The sequence below is a fragment of the Mirounga angustirostris genome, unplaced genomic scaffold (assembly GCF_029215605.1).
Source record: "Mirounga angustirostris isolate CCGP_5_RB_7025 unplaced genomic scaffold, mMirAng1.0.hap1 SCAF_4, whole genome shotgun sequence".
Lineage (NCBI taxonomy): Eukaryota > Metazoa > Chordata > Mammalia > Carnivora > Phocidae > Mirounga > Mirounga angustirostris.
The window spans coordinates 87,088,177-87,108,742 of record NW_026991712.1 but is presented as its reverse complement, the minus strand read 5'-3'; the positions used below and the strand labels follow the sequence as shown (position 1 = coordinate 87,108,742).

Here is a 20,566-nt window from a genome sequence, read left to right as displayed (position 1 = left end):
AGAAGGTATTTGTTTGCTGGAAAGAGCATGAATTCAGTTCACATCTAGCTTTACCACTTATGATTTTGAACATTTATTTAGTAAAGTTTTCCAAACTACAGATTGCAACCCATTCATGGGTTGTGAAACTGATTTAGCAGGATGCAAAACAGTATTTTCAAAAAGGGAAATAGAATAGAAAATATCAGAATGCATTGCATATAGTTAGGGTATTATTTCATGAAACCTTTATGTCAATGAAGACACATTTGTGTGTTCTTCAGTGATCATGAGAATAAAATGTATTTTTTATTGTGGGTTGAAATAAAAAAAAACCTTGAAAAAAATGACCATTCTGAAGCTCAGTTTCCATAAAATGGTATAATACCTCTTTCACGGGATTGTAATGAGGAATAAAGAAGTAATGTTTGTTTTCATATACAGTAGTGGCTTGGGCAGTAACTGCTGGCTTCTTTATCTTTTCTCTGAAAAAAAAAACCCCAGGGGCGCCTGGGTGGCTCAGTTGGTTAAGTGACTCCCTTCAGCTCAGGTCATGATCCTGGAGTCCCGGGATCGAGTCCCGCATCGGGCTCCCTGCTCAACAGGGAGTCTGCTTCTCCCTCTGATCCTCCTCCCTCTCATGCTATCTTTCATTCTTTCTCTCTCAAATAAATAAATAAAATCTTTAAAAAATAAATAAATAAAATAAAATAAAAATAGGTTCAGCGTGGTGAGGAATTTTAGAGAATATCATGTCATGCTTTAATTTAATATAGGAAACAAAGAATAGCATTCAGTTTTATAATTTGACAACTGAGATCAAGAAGAAAAGAAAAGGAGGGATGCCTGGGTGGCTCAGTCGGTTAAGCGGCTGCCTTTGGCCCAGGTCATGATCCCAGGGTCCTGGGATCGAGTCCCACATCAGGCTCCTTGCTCAGCAGGGAACCTGCTTCTCCCTCTCTCTCCGTCTGCTTGTGGTCTCTCTGTCAAATAAATAAAATCTTTAAAAAAGAAAAAGGAAATAGGAAGAAGAAAAACTAGTTTAGTCAAATATTTACTTGTTAATATTTTTAATTTATTAATTCATTTATGAAAAATAACTTTTCCCAAACCAAAAAAAAAAAAATCAGTAAGACAGTTGGCATTGTTTTACATTTTTGGAAACCCCTTTAATGCCTGACTGGATTCTCATATCTGCTTCTGCATTCCATCTGTTGCTATATCAACAAACATAATTTTTTCTCCATGTGGTAGAAACTAAGGATATGGCTAGAATACAAAGATGAATCCTCCCCTGCCTTGAGTTCAGACCAGAGAGGTTTGGAGACTTGTGGAAAGAGAGAGAGAGAGAGTGAGTGAGTGCATCAAATAAATAAATAAATAAATAAGTGAGTGAATAAATAAATAAATAAATCTCCAGAAAAAGTCAGAAAGACCAAGTCATACAGAGATGCAAAGAAATTCACACTTGAGCCCTTAGAGCTATAAACAGAAAACTCAACACTCTTCTGCTTAATACTGTGTTTGTGAGGGGAGGGCAAGGGGAGGAGGTCTCACTTGCTTAATAAAGGTCTTAATAGGGGCACCTGGGTGCTTCATGAGGTTAAGCATCCAACTCTTGATTTCAGCTCGGGTCATGATCTCAGGGTTGTGAGATCGAGTCTGCATAGGGCTCTGCACTGGGCATGGAGCCTGCTTAAGGCTTTTTCTCTCCCTCTCCCTCTGCCCCTCCAACATCCCCCTTCCCCTCTAAAAAAATAATAAAGGACTTAATAACTGTCAGTGGCTATAAAAAGTTCCTACTTAAAGATTGAGCAGAGATGTTCTTGAAACCTTGTTTTGTTGTTGGAAAATAAAAAACTTCCTACTATAAAAAGTAAGGCTTTCACATCCCTTTTCACAGTGTTCCAAAAACTGGCCCTAAGGGGGCACCTGGGTGGCTCAGCCCGTTAAGTATCTGACTTCCACTGGGGTCATGGTCTTGGGGTCCTGGGATCTAGCCCCATGTCCAGCTCTGCACTCAGCAGGGAGTCTACTTCTCCCTCTGCACTGCCCCACCCCCCGCTCATCCTTTCTCTCAAATAAATAAAATATTTTTTTTAAAAAAGATTTTATTTGTCAGAGTAAGAGAGAGTACAAGCAGAGGGAGCGGCAGGCAGAGGGAGAAGCAGGCTCCCCACTGAACAGGGAGCCCGATGCAGGATTCGATCCCAGGACCCTGGGATCATGACCTGAGCTGAAGGTAGATGCTTGACCAACTGAGCCATCCAGGTGTCTCTAAATAAATAAAATCTTTTTTTTTTTAAAGATTTTATTTATTTATTTGAGAGAGAATGAGAGACAGAGAGCATGAGAGGGAGGAGGGTCAGAGGGAGAAGCAGACTCCCTGCTGAGCAGGGAGCCTGATGCGGGACTCGATCCCGGGACTCCAGGATCATGACCTGAGCCGAAGGCAGTCGCTTAACCAACTGAGCCACCCAGGCGCCCTCTAAATAAATAAAATCTTAAAAAGAAGGGCGGGGGGGGGGCCTTAAGGCCCTTGGGAATCCTACGCCTGGAAGGGAGGGATGTGCGACACTTTAAACTCTAGGTTAAAGCAGGATCATTGCCTCTTGACCCTTGCCTGACAGCTGATTGGGAGCTGGCCAAGAGTTACAGGACCTGACAGGTGGACTGGTGATTCCCCCCTCCAGAGCAGCGGTGACAAATTCAAACTATCTTTGGCACTCTTGGCTTCTTTCTCTGCTCATCTGTCTTTACTGTACTCCCACTTTAACCTAGTTTATCAGCTTGCCCTCTCATGATTCAAGCAAATTCCCATTTCTTTTCTTCAACATACAATTTTTTAGTCTTCAGAATGCTCTCTCCTCTTTTTTGTTCTGCTGGATCCTGCCCAATATCTCTTCTAATACCTGGCTTACAGTATTTTTGAGAGGTCTTCCATTCATTCATTTGCCATATACTTGGTGGCTAGGCCTTCTGTATTAATTAAACATACTCCTCTCTATTCCTTCAGCAATTGGGTACCCCATTTGTTACTTTTGTACATACTGCATGTTTTACATAGGTATTTTCAAGCTACTACTTTTTATTCTGCCTCCCCATTTGCTTCCATGTATTTTTAAAATTTCTTCTTTAATTTCCTGATTATTCTGGAAAATCATTCTATTCTGCCTCCCCATTAAACACAGAAGCAGTGACCCTTTTCTTTCATCATCCTATATTATTGTCCCAATAATAGTAATGTAGTGCTATGGTAGTAATCTGTACTCTCTTTTAATCCTCACAAAACCCTGTAAAGTGTTAATATTCCTGGGTCCATTTTGCAGACCTAGAAACTGAGGTTCAAAGAGGTTACTCCAGTCCTCCCAAATCAAACAGACTTTAAGTGGCAGGGAAGGTGGCATCCAAGATCTGGGCTAGCCTCAGAAATCTAGCCTCAACGACAAATATTAAGTAAGGCCCTATAAGGGTTGGGACAGAGGTTCTGAGGGAGAGGGTTCCCAATCAGTAATACTGACAAATACACAAAAGCAAAACCAGAGGTCCAGCTGCAGGGCGTGTTTTTGTTTATTTGTTTAGTTGTATTTGGTTTGGTTTTGTTTGGAAGACGGGGTTATGATCACTCACCTCTCCCGACCTGGCCCTGTCCAGCCCCTCCTTGGAGGGATCGACGGCCGGAGGCTGGAGGCTGGAGGCCAAAGGCTACCCAGGCAGGTGGTGACCTCGGAGGCAGAACCACGGCCTCGAGTCGCGCCGCTAACGGCGGAAGATTGACGCGGTTGGACCGCGCCATTCCCGAAGCGATAAGGGGCATAATCTTGGCAGCGTCCTTAAAGATTAATAGGAAAAAGGTGGTGAGGGTGACTTTCTTCCCCGCCCGCCCTTTTTCTTTCTCCACTCCCCGCGGGCCCCCCGCGTCCATTCCACGGCCTAATTTACTAAGAGAGTCTTGTGGAATAGGGGAGGGGGGAAAGCCACTGATAGCAATTACGGTAACTCCGTTGCTAACACAAACGGACTCATTTACATATAATTTGCATGTTCAGGTACTTATGGAAGTACCCAATGTGTCTGTACTTCCTTTCTTTAATAGGGCACCCACAACCGCCTGCTGGCCTGCCTCTCTCTGCTCTAGGCCAGGGGGCCCTGTCCCTTATCCAGTAAATTTTACTACCTTCTCGGTTCCCTAGCCTCGCAAACGCTACCTCTGAGCCTCCGGAAGATTGGCCCCTCCTCCCACCCGTAGGCTCCTCCCTTCGCCCTCTCCTCCCTCCCTAGCTTCCAAATGCGTCTTCCCCGCCCCCTTTTCTATTTCTGAGCAGGCATGTTCCAGGCAGCTCACCCGACTCCTTAGATTGCTATGGGATTGGTAGGGTCCTGAGCGTCGGAGAAGCCGGAAGGCATATCCCAAGAAGGGTTGCTGGGACTCACAAGAAGAATTGAGCCCTACTGGGATTTTTTATTTTCGTCTTGCTTTTGCGGAGGGAAGGCGAGGAGGCTGTGCGGCCCGGTCGAACTTGAGGCAGTGCGAAGGCCCCCTCAGGCGGCGCCGAGGGCAGCCCCTAAGCCGGGGCCTGGCTCAGCCGCCGCGGCCGCTGTCAGGGAAGCGCAGGCGGCCAATGGAACCCGGGAGCGGCCGCTGCTGCTGAGGCGGCGGTGTCGGCAGCCCGACCCCGACCGCCCGCACCCCCTCCGCGGGGGTCCTCAGGAGGTAAGCGACTCCTACCCTGGGAGTCCCCCTGGCCCTGTGCGTGGGGGGTCCCTCTCCCACCCTGTCCCGCACAGCCTCCCCCCGCCCCCACACCTGGGTTTGACTACAGAACTGCCCTCCGGGTGGCAGCTGCACCCCGGGTGCCTTCACCCTTTCCCTTCAAGTCTGGGGTCCTTCTCTGCTTTCTTGGCTTCCTCTTCTGTTTAGCTCCTCCCTCCGCCCGGGGATCCCCCCGCCGCCCCCCCCATCCCTGTTGCCTCTGTCCCGAATTATTTTCTCCTAAGTCACGAACCCTTTCCACATCAGGGTACCTCTTGTAATGTCCATTCTTGTTTGCCCTTCCTCGTCAGCTGTGTTCCGCCCCAAACCTTTCCCACAGCCTCCTCCTTCATCCCCTTTTCCTATTTTTGCCCCTTTCCTCCGATGTCTCCGTGCAACCCCAGCACTGGGTTCCCATTTCCCTGAGCTCTCTCTTCCCTGTGGCCCTCTATTCCTCTGTTTCTGATTCCATTACCTCACCGCCACCCACCCAGCTCCTGGCTTCCAAGAATTGCCTATTCCCCTCCCCTTAAGAAATCTCAGGCCTTCATCGTCATTCCCAAGGTACTATTTGCATTGTACTTTGGTCTTAATCCTTACCCTTCTCTAGAGAGCTTTATGATCCCTGTAACTTTCTTTAGCTTCCCTTTTCCCACTCCTCAATACCCCAACCTCTGGAGGTTTGTTCCTATAGAAAAGATCTAACAGTGCCTCTTCCCATTCAGGATTTCCATCTCTGACACCTTCTCTCTCTCTCGTTTCAAGGATTTTGCTGATCCTTGTGACCCTTGGTTCTGTTTTCCCTGTGGTCTTCCTGTGTTCTCTGTCACATTCTTTATCTCTACATACCACTTATTTCAGGATCAGCTAAATCTTGAACTAAGAAGAAAATGTGTTGGTGGGGGGAGCCTCAGCTGTCTCACTCAGGCTTTTCTGGACAGAAGGGTGTTTCTGAAGGATGGAGTAAGTTTTGAAGAAGTTCCTATCAGATTACACTTTGTTGACTACCCAGGATCAGCCACTAGGAGGGATGAACAGGCCTGCCTGGAAACTGTGAGATTGTGAGAAATTTTGTTTTGGGTTACTTAATTTTAGGCTTGTCCTTAAGGGATCACTGATTAGAGTGTCTTCCAGATCCAGAAGGAGTCAATTTATTATCTGTGGCTTACTGGAATAGTTTTGGTTGATTCCGTAAGGCTTAGGCCTAGGGTGGGTTTGGGGGTAACTGAGAAAAGGAACATGAGACATTAGAGAGAGCGTGGACATTCAGAATCAGGACTTCTGGATTCAGTATGTGACTTCCTCACTTGACCTCTAGAGTGACCTTTTTGGGAGAATGGCCCACTCTGTGGGCATCAGTGCAGTAATGGGCTACTTGTAACATGTGGGTTGGGGGAAAAATTAGATTTGGTTTATTTGTTTACAAAACATTCTGGGTTTCACAGAGAAAAGGCATTTCTTAGTAGTGGTTTAGCTGACCTGAGAGTTTTCCTTCATTGTGATCTCTCTATTGGGTCTTTCTAGTCGACAGCTGTGGCAATAAGTCCATTTGAAAGACAAGCTCCAGGCCTGCTTCCTTTGTCTGCCTTGCCTTTTTTCTCCGCTACATGAAGTTGCTGACCACCTGTGCTGTTCCTCTTGGACTTGATCCATAACTCCAGATTCTGTAGATGGAAAAGTATGTTTGTGGGAAAGCCCTTTGAGGAAGATGGCTGGGAAAGAGAACTTGGAGTGAAGTGGGACTTGGGAAACTAGTTGCTCCCTTGTATGCCATGTCTCTCTTGGCCTGTGATAGTGAAGAGGGCATGTGAAGTTGCATTTTTCTTCCAACTCTAAGTCTTTTTGAAAGTAATCATGCTTCCTCTTCCCACTTATCCCTTGTCTCCCTCTTCATTGTTAGCCAGAGTGCAGTCTCCTCATCCTCCTTTTTAGGAGTAGTTTCCCTGCTTCATTCTCAGAGCTGGGTCCACGCTGCATGAGAACGTGTTTGCTGAATGCCATCCAAAGCAACAAATTGAGATTCTTTGATTTGGGGAAGAAGTTTGGGAGGAACCTTTCAGTAATTGGCATGAGACAAGAGAGGGCCTAGTCCAAGCGCATTTGGGGCTTGCAGCAGGGAGGAACAGTTCAGAGAGAGGTGAGTGCACAAGTTACTTTCTTTGCCATCTGTCTGTTTCAGCAGGGGCTCCCAGAGCTGGCTTGGGCTGTCTGACTGGAATCTGCTTATACCAGCTCCCATGGCCCTGCACAGAGACTTCTCAGCTTGATTCAATATTGGCTTAGCTACCCTGAGACCACTGCCTTCCCTGCCTTTCTGCTGCTAGCTCAAGAATGCCCTCTTCCCTGATGCCAATCCCCCACTGGGGCCTTGGGGGAAACATTTACGGGATTCCTGCTAGGGTCTGAGCCTACTTACTGTTCGTCCCTGGGTTTCTATGAGAAAAAAAAGTAGCACTTAATCTCTACTTTGTCCATTGAGGTCAAGGGAGAAAGATGAGCTGAGGCCTTTTTAACGAAAGGTTTGAGTTAGACTTTAGGATATGAGGAGGAACTTCTCAACAGCAGAACAAGCAGCCTAGGGTTATGTGGAGTCTCTTTGGAAGAGCAGCTTCTTTTTTTTTTTTTTTTTTAAGATTTTATTTATTTGACAGAGAGAGAGACAGCGAGAGAGGGAACACAAGCAGGGGGAGTGGGAGAGGGAGAAGCAGGCTTCCCGCGGAGCAGGGAACCCGATGCAGGGCTCGATCCCAGGACCCTGGGGATCATGACCTGAGCCGAAGGCAGACGCGTAACGACTGAGCCACCCAGGCGCCCCGAGCAGCTTCTTTTTAAAAATTATTATCAAAGGTGGGGCGCCTGGCTGGCTTAGTTGGTGGAGCACACAACTCTTGATCTCTGACTTGTAAGTTCAAGCCCACGTTGAGTGTAGAGATTACTTAAAAAAATAAAATCTTTAAAAGAAAATTATTATCAAAGGCAAACATGCACTTGGTAATAAATCCAGTGGTACTTAAGAGTTTATGATGAAGGGGCTCCTGGGTAGCTCAGTCGTTAAGCGTCTGCCTTTGGCTCAGGTCATGATCCCAGAGTCCTGGGATCGAGCCCCACATCAGGCTCCCTGCTCAGTGGGAAGCCTGTTTCTCCCTCTCCCACTCCCCCTGCTTGTGTTCCCTCTCTCGCTGTGTCTCTCTCTGTCAAATAAATTTAAAAAAAAATAAGAGTTTATGATGAAATCAACAGTCCCTTTCCATTCTTCCCACTCCTCCTTTAGAGTTAACACCTTAATTATCTCAATGTTTATTTTTGAAGGTTATCACCATAGCATTGGATAAAATGCTTGTGCCTCTATTTCTTGGTGTATTAATTGTTACAAAAGAGCATTGAACTTTAGAGGATTTACACTTCTTGTTTATATAATAGTCATTTTTATTTATTAGAAGCCTCTGTAATTGTAAATAACATATGTGAACTTCCCTTTTCTATGAACTTGTAACAGTCTCTTAACTACCCACCTTGTAGGATGAAGATAGTGGCTTCACTACCCTTTTTTCCAACTCACATGATCCATCTCAAAGGGAGGAAAATTGAGCTTGCCTACCTGCTTGGAAATCAGATGAGCTCTTAAGACAGTTCCATGAAAATACAGGAACCTGTAAAAACATGAGGATTTTCCTGAACCAATCCATATTTTTCTAGTCCCCCAAGAAGGGAATGGTCATTAACTGGGTGAGGGGATTGATTTGGGGCTTTCTACTGTCCTGTCTAGCAGAGACCAATCCAGGAAATCCTTTAATGAAGATCAGTAGGGGGTTGGAAGGTTCTTTGCCTGGAATCTTGTGATGAGAAGCAGGAAGCCAGGTTAAACATCCCCTCCCCCTAGAGTTTTTGCAGACATTTACTTAAATGCTAGGTCATACAGAATACAAACATGTACACCCTCTTTGTCCTCTATAGCCACTGCTGTGCTCAGCCCTGAACAACCCCCTGATGCTTAGATGAGGATTCCCTACATTGCCCAGACAATTAGCTGTGGAGCCCCATCAGTTGTTAACACTCCTCCACTCCTACCCAGTGCCTAGAAGCCAGCTGCTAGGCTGGGGTGGGGGAGGCCTCTTCAGTTCCTTCATCATCTAATTGGAAGGCTAGTTTAGGCTCCCAGTGTGAAATGTGGAGCCTCAGTTGTTTGAACGTCCTTGAGAGCATAGGAGCCATTTGATATTAAAGGTTTGGATTTTCTTCTTTTTTCCTATTCTCTTACAAGGCGACGGGTGATGAATATAGGACCTCTTCCTTTTTTCTTTTGCTTTCTAGTCCTTTCACTTTTTTTAGAATGGTTACTTACCGAAGTTATATTGTCTTTGCTTTTGAAAATGAATGAACTGATGTTGAAGACCGTATTAGGACTTAGGTTTTGGAGAATCCCTTTCCTATTTCTTTTTTTATTTTATTTTATTTATTTTTTTTTTTTAAAGATTTTATTTATTTATTTGAGAGAGAGAATGAGATAGAGAGCATGAGATGGGAGAGGGTCAGAGAGAGAGGCAGACTCCCTGCTGAGCAGGAGCCCGACGTGGGACTCGATCCCAGGACTCCAGAATCATGACCTGAGCCGAAGGCAGTCACTTAACCAACTGAGCCACCCAGGCGCCCCCTTTCCTATTTCTTACTGTCTAAATTGGCAACTCAGTACCTCCTCCCCCCATGACTTGTTTCAGATGCAGGCAATCCTTGAGGCTCAGGGAGGCGAGGGAGGTCCAACTCCAATTTGGTAGTTTCTAGTGGCAGAGCCACTAGAGAGGAGTCCAGTTTTCCTGCATCTCTTGACACCATCTGGTTCCCTGGGGAATAAAGACTGAGATGGGGGATCTGTTTGGTGGAAAAGTCCCCTGAGTACTGTGATGCGGGATTCCTCGCTGAGCCCTGGGATAAAAAAATAACGGCATCCTTCCTTCCCCTCCTGGTGCCAGTAATAATCCCAGCTGTGGTCAGCTGGGGCAGGCATCTGCTGAGTATCCTAGTGAGGTCTGAGGTGCTATATATGGGAGGATGTCTGAACTTCATGTCCCTTGGAAGTTTTGAAAAGTGGATTTTAGGAGCTTTTGATAACTTGGAAGTCTCTGGAGTAGAGGGAAGGGGAAAGATTTGCCAAGCATAGAGAGATTGAGGGAAAAATAAAAGTTGGTTGTATAAAATGATTGAGGCTATCATGTGAGTTTTTTAGCAGACCTAAAAGGTGGTGGTCTCAGTTGAATTAGAATGACCCTCTGGTGCAGAGTGCCCTGCAAAGGTGTGGCAAGGAGTGATTAAAGCTTATTATTTCTGTGTAGCCTAAAGTTGCGAGTAGAGACAGATCCACATAGGCAGCCATGCTGGTTCTACTACTCAGAGGGCTCTGCCTAATTTTAGGAGAGAGCATGATGAACGAGTTGCCAAATTTTTACTGGTACCAAGCTCAAACTGCATCAGAGAAATTAAATTCAGGGATGGGAACTTCTTGTTTGACAGAGTTGGGAGAAAGATAAACTAGCCTTTTTTGGTGATCTCTGAGAACAGAAGAGTTCCCCATCTGTCTTCCTGCAAGACTTAGTGGTGACTGCTGGGAGGGAGGGAGCTAGGCTCTACTGTATAGGGCAGAGCAGAGTAACTGATTCTTAACATTTCAGAGGTGCAAGAAGAGGCACCGGAAGGGTGGCGGTGGAAAATGGGGCTTCCCAGAGTGATTATAGAGAATTTGTATCGGAAGCCTCTTTTCACCTACCCAAAGTGATATGCACCCAGATTCACTAGCATCAAAGGCAGTGTCACTAATGGTTGCAAACTACCTGCGTTTCTACTCTACAGTAGATCCTGCCTTCCTCTTGTTCACGCTCTTGAGTTTATCTTAGACTCGCTCTTGTGTTTTTGTGAAGAGGCCTCTGAGCCCGTTGTTGACTACAGTCGGACTCTGGAGTTGGGTAGATCTGACATTCACGGTGTGCCTCTCCCAGTTCTTGCTTTGAAATTTCCTTCCGTTCTACACTATTCTGATCCAAATTTGGTGGGGCTCGGAAGAATCGTCCTAGGAGAGCAGTGGCTTTTGTCAGCAATGTTCTCTCACTCCAGAGAGGGACTCTTGGTGATGTGATTCCTGTTCCTCCTTGTTCTTTGGATGTTATAGACCCATGAGCTCTAGCTAAATTCTTTTTGCCTTCTCCCAGCCTTTCCAGTTCTTGGGCTGTGTGTATGATAATGGAGAAAGTAGTGTTGGGGTAGGAGAGGGCTGTTATAAATGTTTTGGGAGATTCTTAGACAACAAATGTAATGCTAATTCACTTTCCTTATAAACAGTATATGTGTGTGCGCGCACACACTCGTACGCATATACACTGTTTACTAACTTGTTAGGTGATTAGGATTCACCTAATATTTATTGAGTACTGCTGTGTGCCAAGGACTGTGCTAGATCCTTCTACACTCATGACATTTTCCCACACAGCAACAGTGAGAAGTAGATAAGTTTTTCCCATTTTGCAGTGGAGGAAACTGAAACTCAGAAGATATGTGGTTTGCCTAAGTTTACACATCTCATAATGGCAGAGCCAGGATCTTGAATCTCAGCCCATTTGACTCCACGTTCAGCAGTCTTTCCACTATACTTAACTGCTATGGCACTAGAGAAAGAGGGAATGATGTCATGAAGTCAGACAAGCAGAGAAATGGCACACTTCAACGGGGTTGTTGATGGTTGTTTTAGAGCTGTTTTCTTCTCAGTGAAGCCTGGATGGTATTTGCTGGCCCTTATTCCTTGGGAACTTTGAGTCTGAAGGGAAGGTGACTAGAGGAACATATCAGGACTTGGATACTGGGAGGTGTCAGGCTGGTTCAGTCGGAAGAGCGTGGGACTCTTGATCTCAGGGTCTTGAGTTCAATCGAGCCCCACATTGGGTGTAGAGATTACTTAAATAAAAATAAAACTTAAAAAAAATAGACTTTGATACTAAATGGAGGTGAGATGTTTAGGACCTGTGTCTGGAGTGTTATATGAGTAAGGAAATACAATTTAAAGAGGAAAAGAGAAAGGTTATTGGCAGGCGTGTCAAGGGAGACACAAGAAGAACACAAGATAGTGAAGAGTTAGGGACAAGGAAATAAGACCAGAATTGCTTCCCAGTCTACCTGAAGATTTGTAAACCTATGTAAACAAAACGTATAAAGCAGCATTTTGCAAATGCAAGGTAGGAACAGAGGCTAAGCTGATAGCTAAGTGCAGAAGGAAGGAAGAGTAATGTGGAGATCAGCAGTGGAGCTAGTCAGGGAAGGCTTTGTGGGAGATGACTTCTCATCTGATTTTGAAGGAGTCCAGGAAGACAAAAGAGAGGAGGGGCCTGGGAAGGTTTCATGGTGGACGAAAGGAAGACCTGAGGATGGCACCACTAACCAGTGTGTGTATGTGTCTCCCTTTCTGTTCCTTTCTCCCTCCTTCCTCCTGTAGCTTGGAAGCTCGAAGTCTGGCTGTGGCCATGGGAGACATGGTGGTGGAACCTGCCCCCCTGAAGCCAACTTCTGAGCCCACTCCTGGCCCGCCAGGGAATAATGGGGGTTCCTTGCTAGGCGTCATCACAGAGGGGGTCGGGGAGCTATCAGTGATTGACCGTGAGGTGGCCCAGAAGGCCTGCCAGGAGGTGCTGGAGCAAGTCAAGCTCTTGCATGGAGGTATGTCTGTATCTAGCACAGACACCCCACTGGAGCTGGTCAATGGGGATGTTTTGGACAGTGCAGTCCGTTGCCTGGACGATCCACCTGCCCAGATAAGGGAGGAGGAAGATGAAATGGGGGCCACTGTGGCCTCGGGCACAGCCAAGGGAGCAAGGAGGCGGCGGCAGAACAACTCAGCCAAACAGTCCTGGCTGCTGAGGCTATTTGAGTCAAAACTATTTGACATCTCCATGGCCATTTCATACCTGTACAACTCCAAGGAGCCTGGAGTACAAGCCTACATCGGCAACCGGCTCTTCTGCTTTCGCAACGAGGATGTGGATTTCTATCTGCCCCAGTTACTGAACATGTACATCCACATGGATGAGGACGTGGGTGATGCCATCAAGCCCTACATAGTCCATCGCTGTCGCCAGAGCATTAACTTTTCCCTCCAGTGCGCCCTGTTGCTTGGGGCCTACTCTTCAGACATGCACATTTCCACTCAGCGACACTCCCGTGGGACCAAGCTCCGGAAGCTGATCCTCTCAGATGAGCTAAAGCCAGCTCACCGGAAGAGGGAGCTGCCTTCCTTGAGCCCAGCCCCTGACATGGGGCTGTCTCCCTCTAAGAGGACTCACCAGCGCTCTAAGTCTGATGCTACCGCCAGCATAAGTCTCAGCAGCAACCTGAAGCGAACAGCCAGCAACCCTAAAGTGGAAAATGAGGATGAGGTAAAATGCCTGGGAGGGGCAGTGGGGAAGATGGCATGGAGACAGGATGTCTGATATATACTTCCTCTGTCCTTTTCTCTCCTTCCCTCTGTTTCATTTCACTGATAAAAGCATGGGATGTCAGAGTGGAAAAAGACCTTAGAATTCATGTATTCCAACTGTCTCATTTTACAAAGGAAGAACTCAGAGACCTAGAGAGATAGAAGTGACTTGCCTCAGGTCATGTAGCAAGGCTGACACTCCTGACTCTGTCCAGTTGTTTTTCTCAACTTCACTGCCATTCCATTAACTACTTACTTACTGAGAACTGTGACAGAGACCCTCCCCACCCTGACTTGAGACCTGGGATATCTACGAGAACCTCTCAGAGTAGCAGCCATCAGGGAGGAAAAGGGATGGTGTGTGTGCTGGGGGGCAGGGTATTAAATAGAGCCTTAACTTCATTCTCCTGGTCACTCCTCCTCATAATCCCTCTGCCCCACTCTCCAAAGATCCAGCTTTTTGTTGACTTAAGAGTAAGATTCATTCCCTATCACTGAGGTATCTGCAGAATGCCCTCGCGCCCGCCTTTCCTCAGGGGAAGGGATGTCTTAGCATTTGGGAGAAGCACAAAGGGAAGAGGAAAGTGGTCTTGCTGTAGAGTAAATCTTGGGCATGCCCAGAGTCTAGTCAGAGACCTGAAGGCTGGAAAGAAGAGCAGGCTGCAGGAGCAGTTGGGGTGTCCAGAGCAGGGAGGAGATAAGCACATCAGTAGGTTATGCCCACCTTCCATTCCATGTCTGGGCAGATAGCTTGGGAAGTTGCCACTGGACAACTAAGTGTCAGTGACCTGGTCCCAGCCAGACAATGATGCCCCAGTCCCCCCCTGTGACTCACCACTGGCCCAGCTCTCATCCTGGCTGCCAGCCCAGCCTAGGAGAGAAGGGAGAAAAGAGCAAGGAATTTGCACTTGTTAGAAAATGCATATAGCCATGGTGCTGGCATCTGCCCCTGTGGGGCACATAACTCACCCACAGTTTTGATACAGTGGGACTTCTTTTCAGCTTCTTTCAATCAGAGTGACTAGGGAAGGGAAAAGGCAGGACGGAGGGAGACTACAGAGCCTGCTTTCTGGAAATTTGGGGTTTTGTTATGATAATAATAGTGAAGCTAAAAGAGCTAACATTTGTTGGGCACTTATTAGATGCCAAGCATTGTGCCAAGTACTTTGCGTTTCATCCTCAACAGTCCTAAGAGACAGGGATTATTTTACCATTGAAGAGACAAGTTTAGAGAGGTGAGGTGATTTGCCCAGGGTCCCTCAGCTAGGCCTCAGATCACAGCTGGTGCTTTTAATCATTCAGCTGAGCCATCTTGCTTATTTCTCAGCATCTGCATTCCCAGGCCCTCAGCTGTCAGAGTCTGCTTGGGGAAGAATGGCCTAGGCCCTAGCCATCTGGGTTTCCACAATTCCATGCACAGGCAGAAGAGCCCAACGGGTTCTCAGAACCAAAATGCACCATTTTCTTTTCTGGTTGAGCTTGCAGGGAAATTCAAAGTCATGAACAGAAGTCGTTGCAGAACAAGAAGAATCATCCACATCTGGTGGGACTAAGGCCCTGAAGGGTTTGGGAGCTCCTTCTCTTGGGGTCAAGCCTGTAGCAGTATGTGTGTGAGCAGCTGCAAATGCACCCCTTTGTGCCTCCTGTCAGGCATGGCTTTTCTCTATATGCATTTGGTAGTTGTCATCTTAGGACCAGAAAAGCTGAGGCCTCGGGCCTACTCTGTGCTGGTTCTTGGTCCCTCTTCCTTGGATCTAACTCCTTCCCAGGATGGGATTATGGGTGACTCTGAGACACAGGTATTCTGTGAGAGCTTAAATCCTCTGGAGTGGCTTCTCTGGCTGCCATTCTTCCCAACCTGGCTCCTTATCATGGGTTATTAGATCCAGGAAAGGAAGGAGATACCAGATCCCTAGGCATTCCTAGGTTATCTGATGCTGGCAGAATGAGACACCCGAATCCGCTGTGCAACCTTAGGAAACGTGAAAGCAGGAGTGAGAGAATAAATATGAGTATCTCTAGGGGTCTCAGCATTGGAGTCTTCTGCACAGAGGTCTGTCTAAACCCCTTTGGCAATTTGAGGATACGTCTGTCAAGGCTTTTGTTCCCCAAATACCAAGGGAATTGGTTTTCCTCCTTCTGCTCCTCCTCCTCCCCTGTTATGCAACATTCATTCACTCAGCAAATGAGCTTGTACCGCGTGCACAGCCCTTGCCAGAGGCAGTGAAGGATGAAGGATAAAGTGTGGCTCTTCCCTCCAAGAACTTGTAGTGTGGAGACTCCAGTATCTAAGAGTCCGCTTAGTATGTGACTCTCAATTTTGTATACTGAAACTTTACTGAATTTATCAGTTCTAACAGTTTTTTGGTGGAGTTTGTGACTCTCTTGAGAAGCTGTTTCCTGCATGTAAGGAGGAAGTCCACAGCTTACTAAATAAAGCACATAATTATCTAAAGAGAAGCTCTGGAGGGTAAAGTGAGGCCACAGAGAAGAGGCCCCGGCTGCCCGTGCAGTTCTCTTCCTGCCCGGAGTCTCCCTGCACAGTCCTTTTCTGCCCAGATCTCACACGGGGTTCTGTTTTCTCTTAATGATGGATCTTTCACATTCTCCACTATAAGCCAAGGACTCTAGCATGGATTTCTCCCAGCCCCCACCATTTCCGCCCCCAAAGCCTGCCACTTCAAAGCAGTTTTTGTCAGCCTAATTGGAGGACTCTGCTCAGGTAGTCTTTCTTCCCATTAGTAACCAAATGGTAAACATTTTGGCCTAGAGTGGGGGCCCAGGGAACAGAGATGATTTAGGTACCACCCCCACCCCACACCCTGCCCCACATAATGACACTCGTAGTAGATCAGCTTTGTCTTTTAAGGATATAACCTTTGTACAGAGAAATCTGCTGCATGTCACACTGGAAGCCCCAGTGGGCCTTCTAGCCTGATGTGGTGTGATGTCAGCTTCTTGGCCTCAGCTTTTCTCCTGGAGCTGACTCAGTGTGAGTGACTCAAGCCTACAGAGTAGGAGAGAGGAACAGATCATGATATACCTCCCTTCCCCCAAGGCTACTAATGAGTCAGACGGGACCCGTCTGTGGAAGAATCAGCTGGAGCATTGCTCACAGAGCGGTACCCTCCCTGCTGTTCCTTCCCCAACCAGCTCATGGATAGAGATTGAACCCCTAAGTCAGAATAGGCTCTGGCATCCTCACTGCCTCAGTTCTGTCCACCTCTACCCAAAGCAGAGGAGTTGTTGCCTTGGGAGAGTATTTGACCTGCCTTCTCCCTCCAAGTGCCCCTCTCCTCAGATTCTTCAAGGAATGACCTGACTATAGGACCTCCAGCTAGAAGAGAATGTAAACCATGGAATGGAATTAAGTAGGTGCTTGAAATACTGATTGCAGAGTATAAGCTCAGTAACTAATGTCCTCCTGCTCTGGGAGCTCTCAGGACTTTGTCTCTAAGTCCAGGCCCCTGCCCTCCTACATGTTTGTGCACCCTTCTCCCTGCCCTGGGAGACCTTGGTGGACAGAACCCAGGATGGGCCCGTGCACGAGCTGCAGTAGAACTGCTGAAGGCGAGTTTGACCACCAGCCCTTTCCCCTGTTTTTGCTCACGGACACCAGTAAGACACAGGCATGGGGTGAGATTTAGATAAATCTCCTAGGCTGGGACCTGGACAGCTTCTGCTCAGCTGCTCAGCTTTCACAGGTGGATGCAGCTAGGACCAGCTCCCCAACTGAGGTCCAAAAATTGTAATTTACTGAGTGTGGCACAAAATAGCCTGATTGGAAGCCTGCGGAGGTTGAGTAGATAGGAGGAGAGTCATCCATCCTTTATGCCTGGCAGCATCTAGCCCAGAGGTGTCATGCTCATGGCTCTGGGGTGTCCCTCATCACATGGCTCAAGGTTGGGACTGGCCATCCCAGGATGATAATGAGGCTGATTGGAAAGGAGACACCCCTGGCACTGAAAGTTTAGCTCTTCTTCCTCCCTGACATTTGCAAGAAGCTGGAGGAAAGCAGGCTTTCCAGTATGGGGGCCATGCAGCTTGTTAAATTCAGTTCCTTTGTGGTGGTTTCCACAGAGAAGGGTTTGGGTAGGAGCATGTGAGTGGCTGAAGAGAAAGCGGGCAGCTTGGCAGTGCAGTTACCGCCCTGAGGCACCCAGCTGTAGGGTCTGTCCTAGAGGGAGAGCTTGGTGCAGGCAAGGAGAGAAGGGGACAAAGTGAAAAGCCGAGGTCTTCTGTCTCTTCAGCCTTTCTTCTGACCTCACAGTCTGAGCCAGCTCTCCATTGTCTCCTACAAGGGTCAAGAATTTGGGCAAGTGGTGTTTCTGGGTTGACTTTCTGTCATTAAAGCAGCCAGGTAGAGATACATGAGAGAAGCAGTTATGATCCAAGTTGGAGCTAAATTCTTTGCCTTTGTCTCTCTCCCCTCCCTCCCTGCCCCTCCTCCTCCCCTTGCCCTCTGGCCCTTTCCCAGGAGCTCTCCTCCAGCACCGAGAGTATTGATAATTCATTCAGTTCCGTAAGTGGGGCCAGGCTGGGACTGGGTGGCAGGCTCCCCCCGCTGTGGCCGCATTTCCTCTCCGTCCCCAGGTCTTCTGAGTCCCCAGGCCAAGGCTTGAGTTAAAAGATCCCTTTTCTTCCTGGGAGATCAGCCCCTCCCTCCCTGGGCTCCCCAGCCTGGAGGAGTCCCCTGCCCTTTGTCACCAGTGCCCTGAGCCCAGGCTTAGTCCTGCTCTATCCTTCTCCCAGACGCAGCTGGGATGCAGTGCGACTCAGCCCCCAGTTCCTGGGTCTCTAGAGCAAACAGCTGGGAGAAAGGTAGAATTTACCCCTGGACTGGAGCCAAGAACTTCTTGGCAGAAACCCCCAGGATCCTATTTCTCCCACCCAGAACCCTTTCCCTATGGCTTCTGCCATCAGACCATCAAATATTTATTCGGTTCTTCTAAATGCTAGGCCCTGTGCTGGGGGAGCAGACCCCAAACACAAACAGGATTTGGCCTGAAGGAAAGTTTTACCTCCCAAAAGCCGGTTTTCTTTTTTAGCTTCAACCATCTTTTTCCAGGTCTGAGTTCTTCCCTTTCCCAGCTCACTGCCCAGGAGGTTCCTTAATCCGCATTCTCCTTTCTTGTTCCCTCTGGACTAACCCCTGACCCTCTGGTCCCACAGGGTCTCAGACCTTGTTGCTGGGCAGAGACGTGAGAGGAAATGCTGGACCCTCTGGGAGTTTGGATGATTTTTTTACATTTTCTTTTTGATTTGTCTACCCAATCAGTTTTCTCCGTTCTGTGCTGATCCCCTTTCAGTCATGATTCCTATCTCCTCCCATGTGGCAGAGCCTCTCTCCAGGCCTGGGGTCGCATCTCCAACATGCTGAAGGAACGTAGGGGCCCCCAACCCAAATGCTGATTTGAGGATGGGAAGGAATTCTGCTTTTTCTAATCTGAGATGACTGAATTGGTTGGGGTGGAGGGTCCTTGGAACAGTGACCATTTGCCACCTGATTGGATGGATTAGGGGATCAGAATGAATGAAGGAGTGAGTTTCCAGATTTCCTCTTCCTTTCTTTTGCTTTCTCCATGAGGCCCCTGGGATATTTCCAGGGACCACAGAAGCCCAGTTCTACTGTCTTCCTGTCTTGATCTCTTTTCAACCCGGTCTCCCAGAGCATCCCTGATTGATTCCGACATCCTGTTTCATTATTATATGGGACCCTGAGCCAGCCCCCAGTGGGGCAGAGCCTGGGAGATGAGCTATTCCTTTGAACCCTGGCTCTTTGCACATGCAGAGATGGGCCTGGTACTACCCAGCTTTCAAAAGAAGCTCTTTTTTGCAGTGTGAGGGAGTGAGGGTAGAAATTCTCAGTTCTCAGGAAACTAAGCAGGATCCACAGAGAGGGAGAGAAAGGCCTGGTGAGTGAAATACTGTTTCTGTAAGAAGAAGAAATATTGTTCTTATCTAGCTGAGGGGAGCTGGGATGGGGATGCTGGCGGTGGCCACCTTGATAAAGTACTCCTAATGGTAGAAGGACTTAGGCTGGGAAAAGAGCCCTTCTTTGTATCCATCTTTTCCCCCACCCTCATCTCACTGCCCAGATGGACCTTTCTGGGAATGATGAAGTGCACAGCCTGAGGAGCCAGGCTCACAGCAGGGAGTTAATATGGGGAGCCTGTCCCTGAGAGGTAGGGGAAGAGGACCTAAGGAGGAATCACTGAAAGAGACAGACCCTCAGGGCCCTTGTCAAGGGCAGAAAGGAGCTATTGCTTTCTCCACCCACTCCCCACACCTCCCTCCCTCCATCTGCTTTTTCTGTCCCTGTTGATTGTTCCCTCATTAATGCAAAGTCTGTTCATCCCCTTCACATCCCGTGCATGTGCACTGACCCCTTGTAAGAGATTGTGGGGTGGACAGGGGGATGCTATGAAAGATAACAAAAGTCATTTGAATGGAGTGAGTCCTTGAAAGGAGACGTAGTGACTCAGAACGCCCCTCCTTAGCTTTGTGGGCCACTGGCAGAGCCCCTTAGCAGAGACTCAGCCCAAGGACCTGGAGATAAGTGAAGCGTGTCAGGTATAAGCAGCTCTTCTCTCTGGATGTTGTCCCTCCACCCATCTCGAAGCCTTGGGACAGTTCGTAACAAACTCAGGTCCAAGAGAAGAGAGGTACCTCCCAGTGACACAGGTTCACACCCCCTTCACCCTCAAGAATCAGCCTGTGGAGGAGTGTGCTGGCTTTTCTACCTATTCCCAGCTGAAGCTGTCAGGGGTGGAGTGGTGGGACCTCCCACCAGTGTTGAAAGGTAGCTCCTTCCCTAGAGTTCTCCAGACATTGGGATCCATGGCCAGGAGTGATTAAGTGGGTGGGCCACTTTTTTCTATGGTTTCTTTACCGTCTTTTACTTTGACCCAATCCCCTGTAGCCTGTCAGACTGGCTCCTGAACGAGAATTCATCAAGTCCCTGATGGCAATTGGCAAGCGGCTGGCCACGCTCCCCACCAAGGAGCAGAAAACACAGCGGCTGATCTCAGAGCTCTCCCTGCTCAACCATAAGCTCCCTGCCCGAGTCTGGCTGCCCACTGCTGGCTTTGACCACCACGTGGTCCGCGTGCCCCACACCCAGGCTGTTGTCCTCAACTCCAAGGACAAGGTAGGTGGGCTCTGACCCAAACCCTACCCCCTATTTGACTCTTCTCCCATGGTTGTCCAGTTCCCGTGTATACACTCAGGGATGCCCCACCAACATCCTGGCCTCCACGGTTCATGCGCACATGTCAGTCTTGACTTTATCTCAGTGCTGTTGTGATTCTGAGGGCCCTCTTGTCCCCTTTCTTGGGCCTTGTTTTTTTGGACCAAAGAGGCCTAATCTTTTCAGCTTGCCTCTT

At 47.9% G+C, this 20,566-nt stretch overlaps 1 protein-coding gene and 1 long non-coding RNA gene across 8 annotated transcripts in view; one reads left to right on the top strand and one right to left on the bottom strand.

The window, feature by feature from the left end:
* Positions 1–202: 202 nt before the first annotated feature.
* LOC123859117 (uncharacterized) lies at positions 203–4,457 on the bottom strand. 2 transcript variants are annotated; one of them, XR_008507711.2, is made up of 3 exons: positions 4,325–4,457; positions 3,610–3,811; positions 203–980 (listed from the first exon to the last, which is right to left on the bottom strand). It is a non-coding gene; the product is annotated as an uncharacterized LOC123859117 (long non-coding RNA). The 2 variants fall into 2 exon arrangements; XR_006794369.3 differs by lacking the exon at positions 4,325–4,457 and adding an exon at positions 4,157–4,214.
* PI4KB (phosphatidylinositol 4-kinase beta) overlaps positions 4,358–20,566 on the top strand; it is a 25,901-nt gene continuing 9,692 nt past the window's right edge. For 2 of the 6 annotated variants that reach the window (XM_045896649.3, XM_045896653.3), the window contains exons 1-4: positions 4,358–4,693; positions 12,204–13,140; positions 17,659–17,703; positions 20,104–20,331. In XM_045896649.3, the coding sequence (XP_045752605.1) occupies positions 12,232–13,140; positions 17,659–17,703; positions 20,104–20,331 (1,182 nt within the window). In that variant the 5' untranslated portion in view covers positions 4,358–4,693; positions 12,204–12,231. Of the gene's footprint in view, positions 4,694–5,593; positions 5,696–6,256; positions 6,411–6,632; positions 6,870–12,203; positions 13,141–17,658; positions 17,704–20,103; positions 20,332–20,566 lie in introns of those variants that run through there. The other 4 variants (XM_064588525.1, XM_045896651.3, XM_045896652.3 and 1 more) reach the window with 4 other exon arrangements.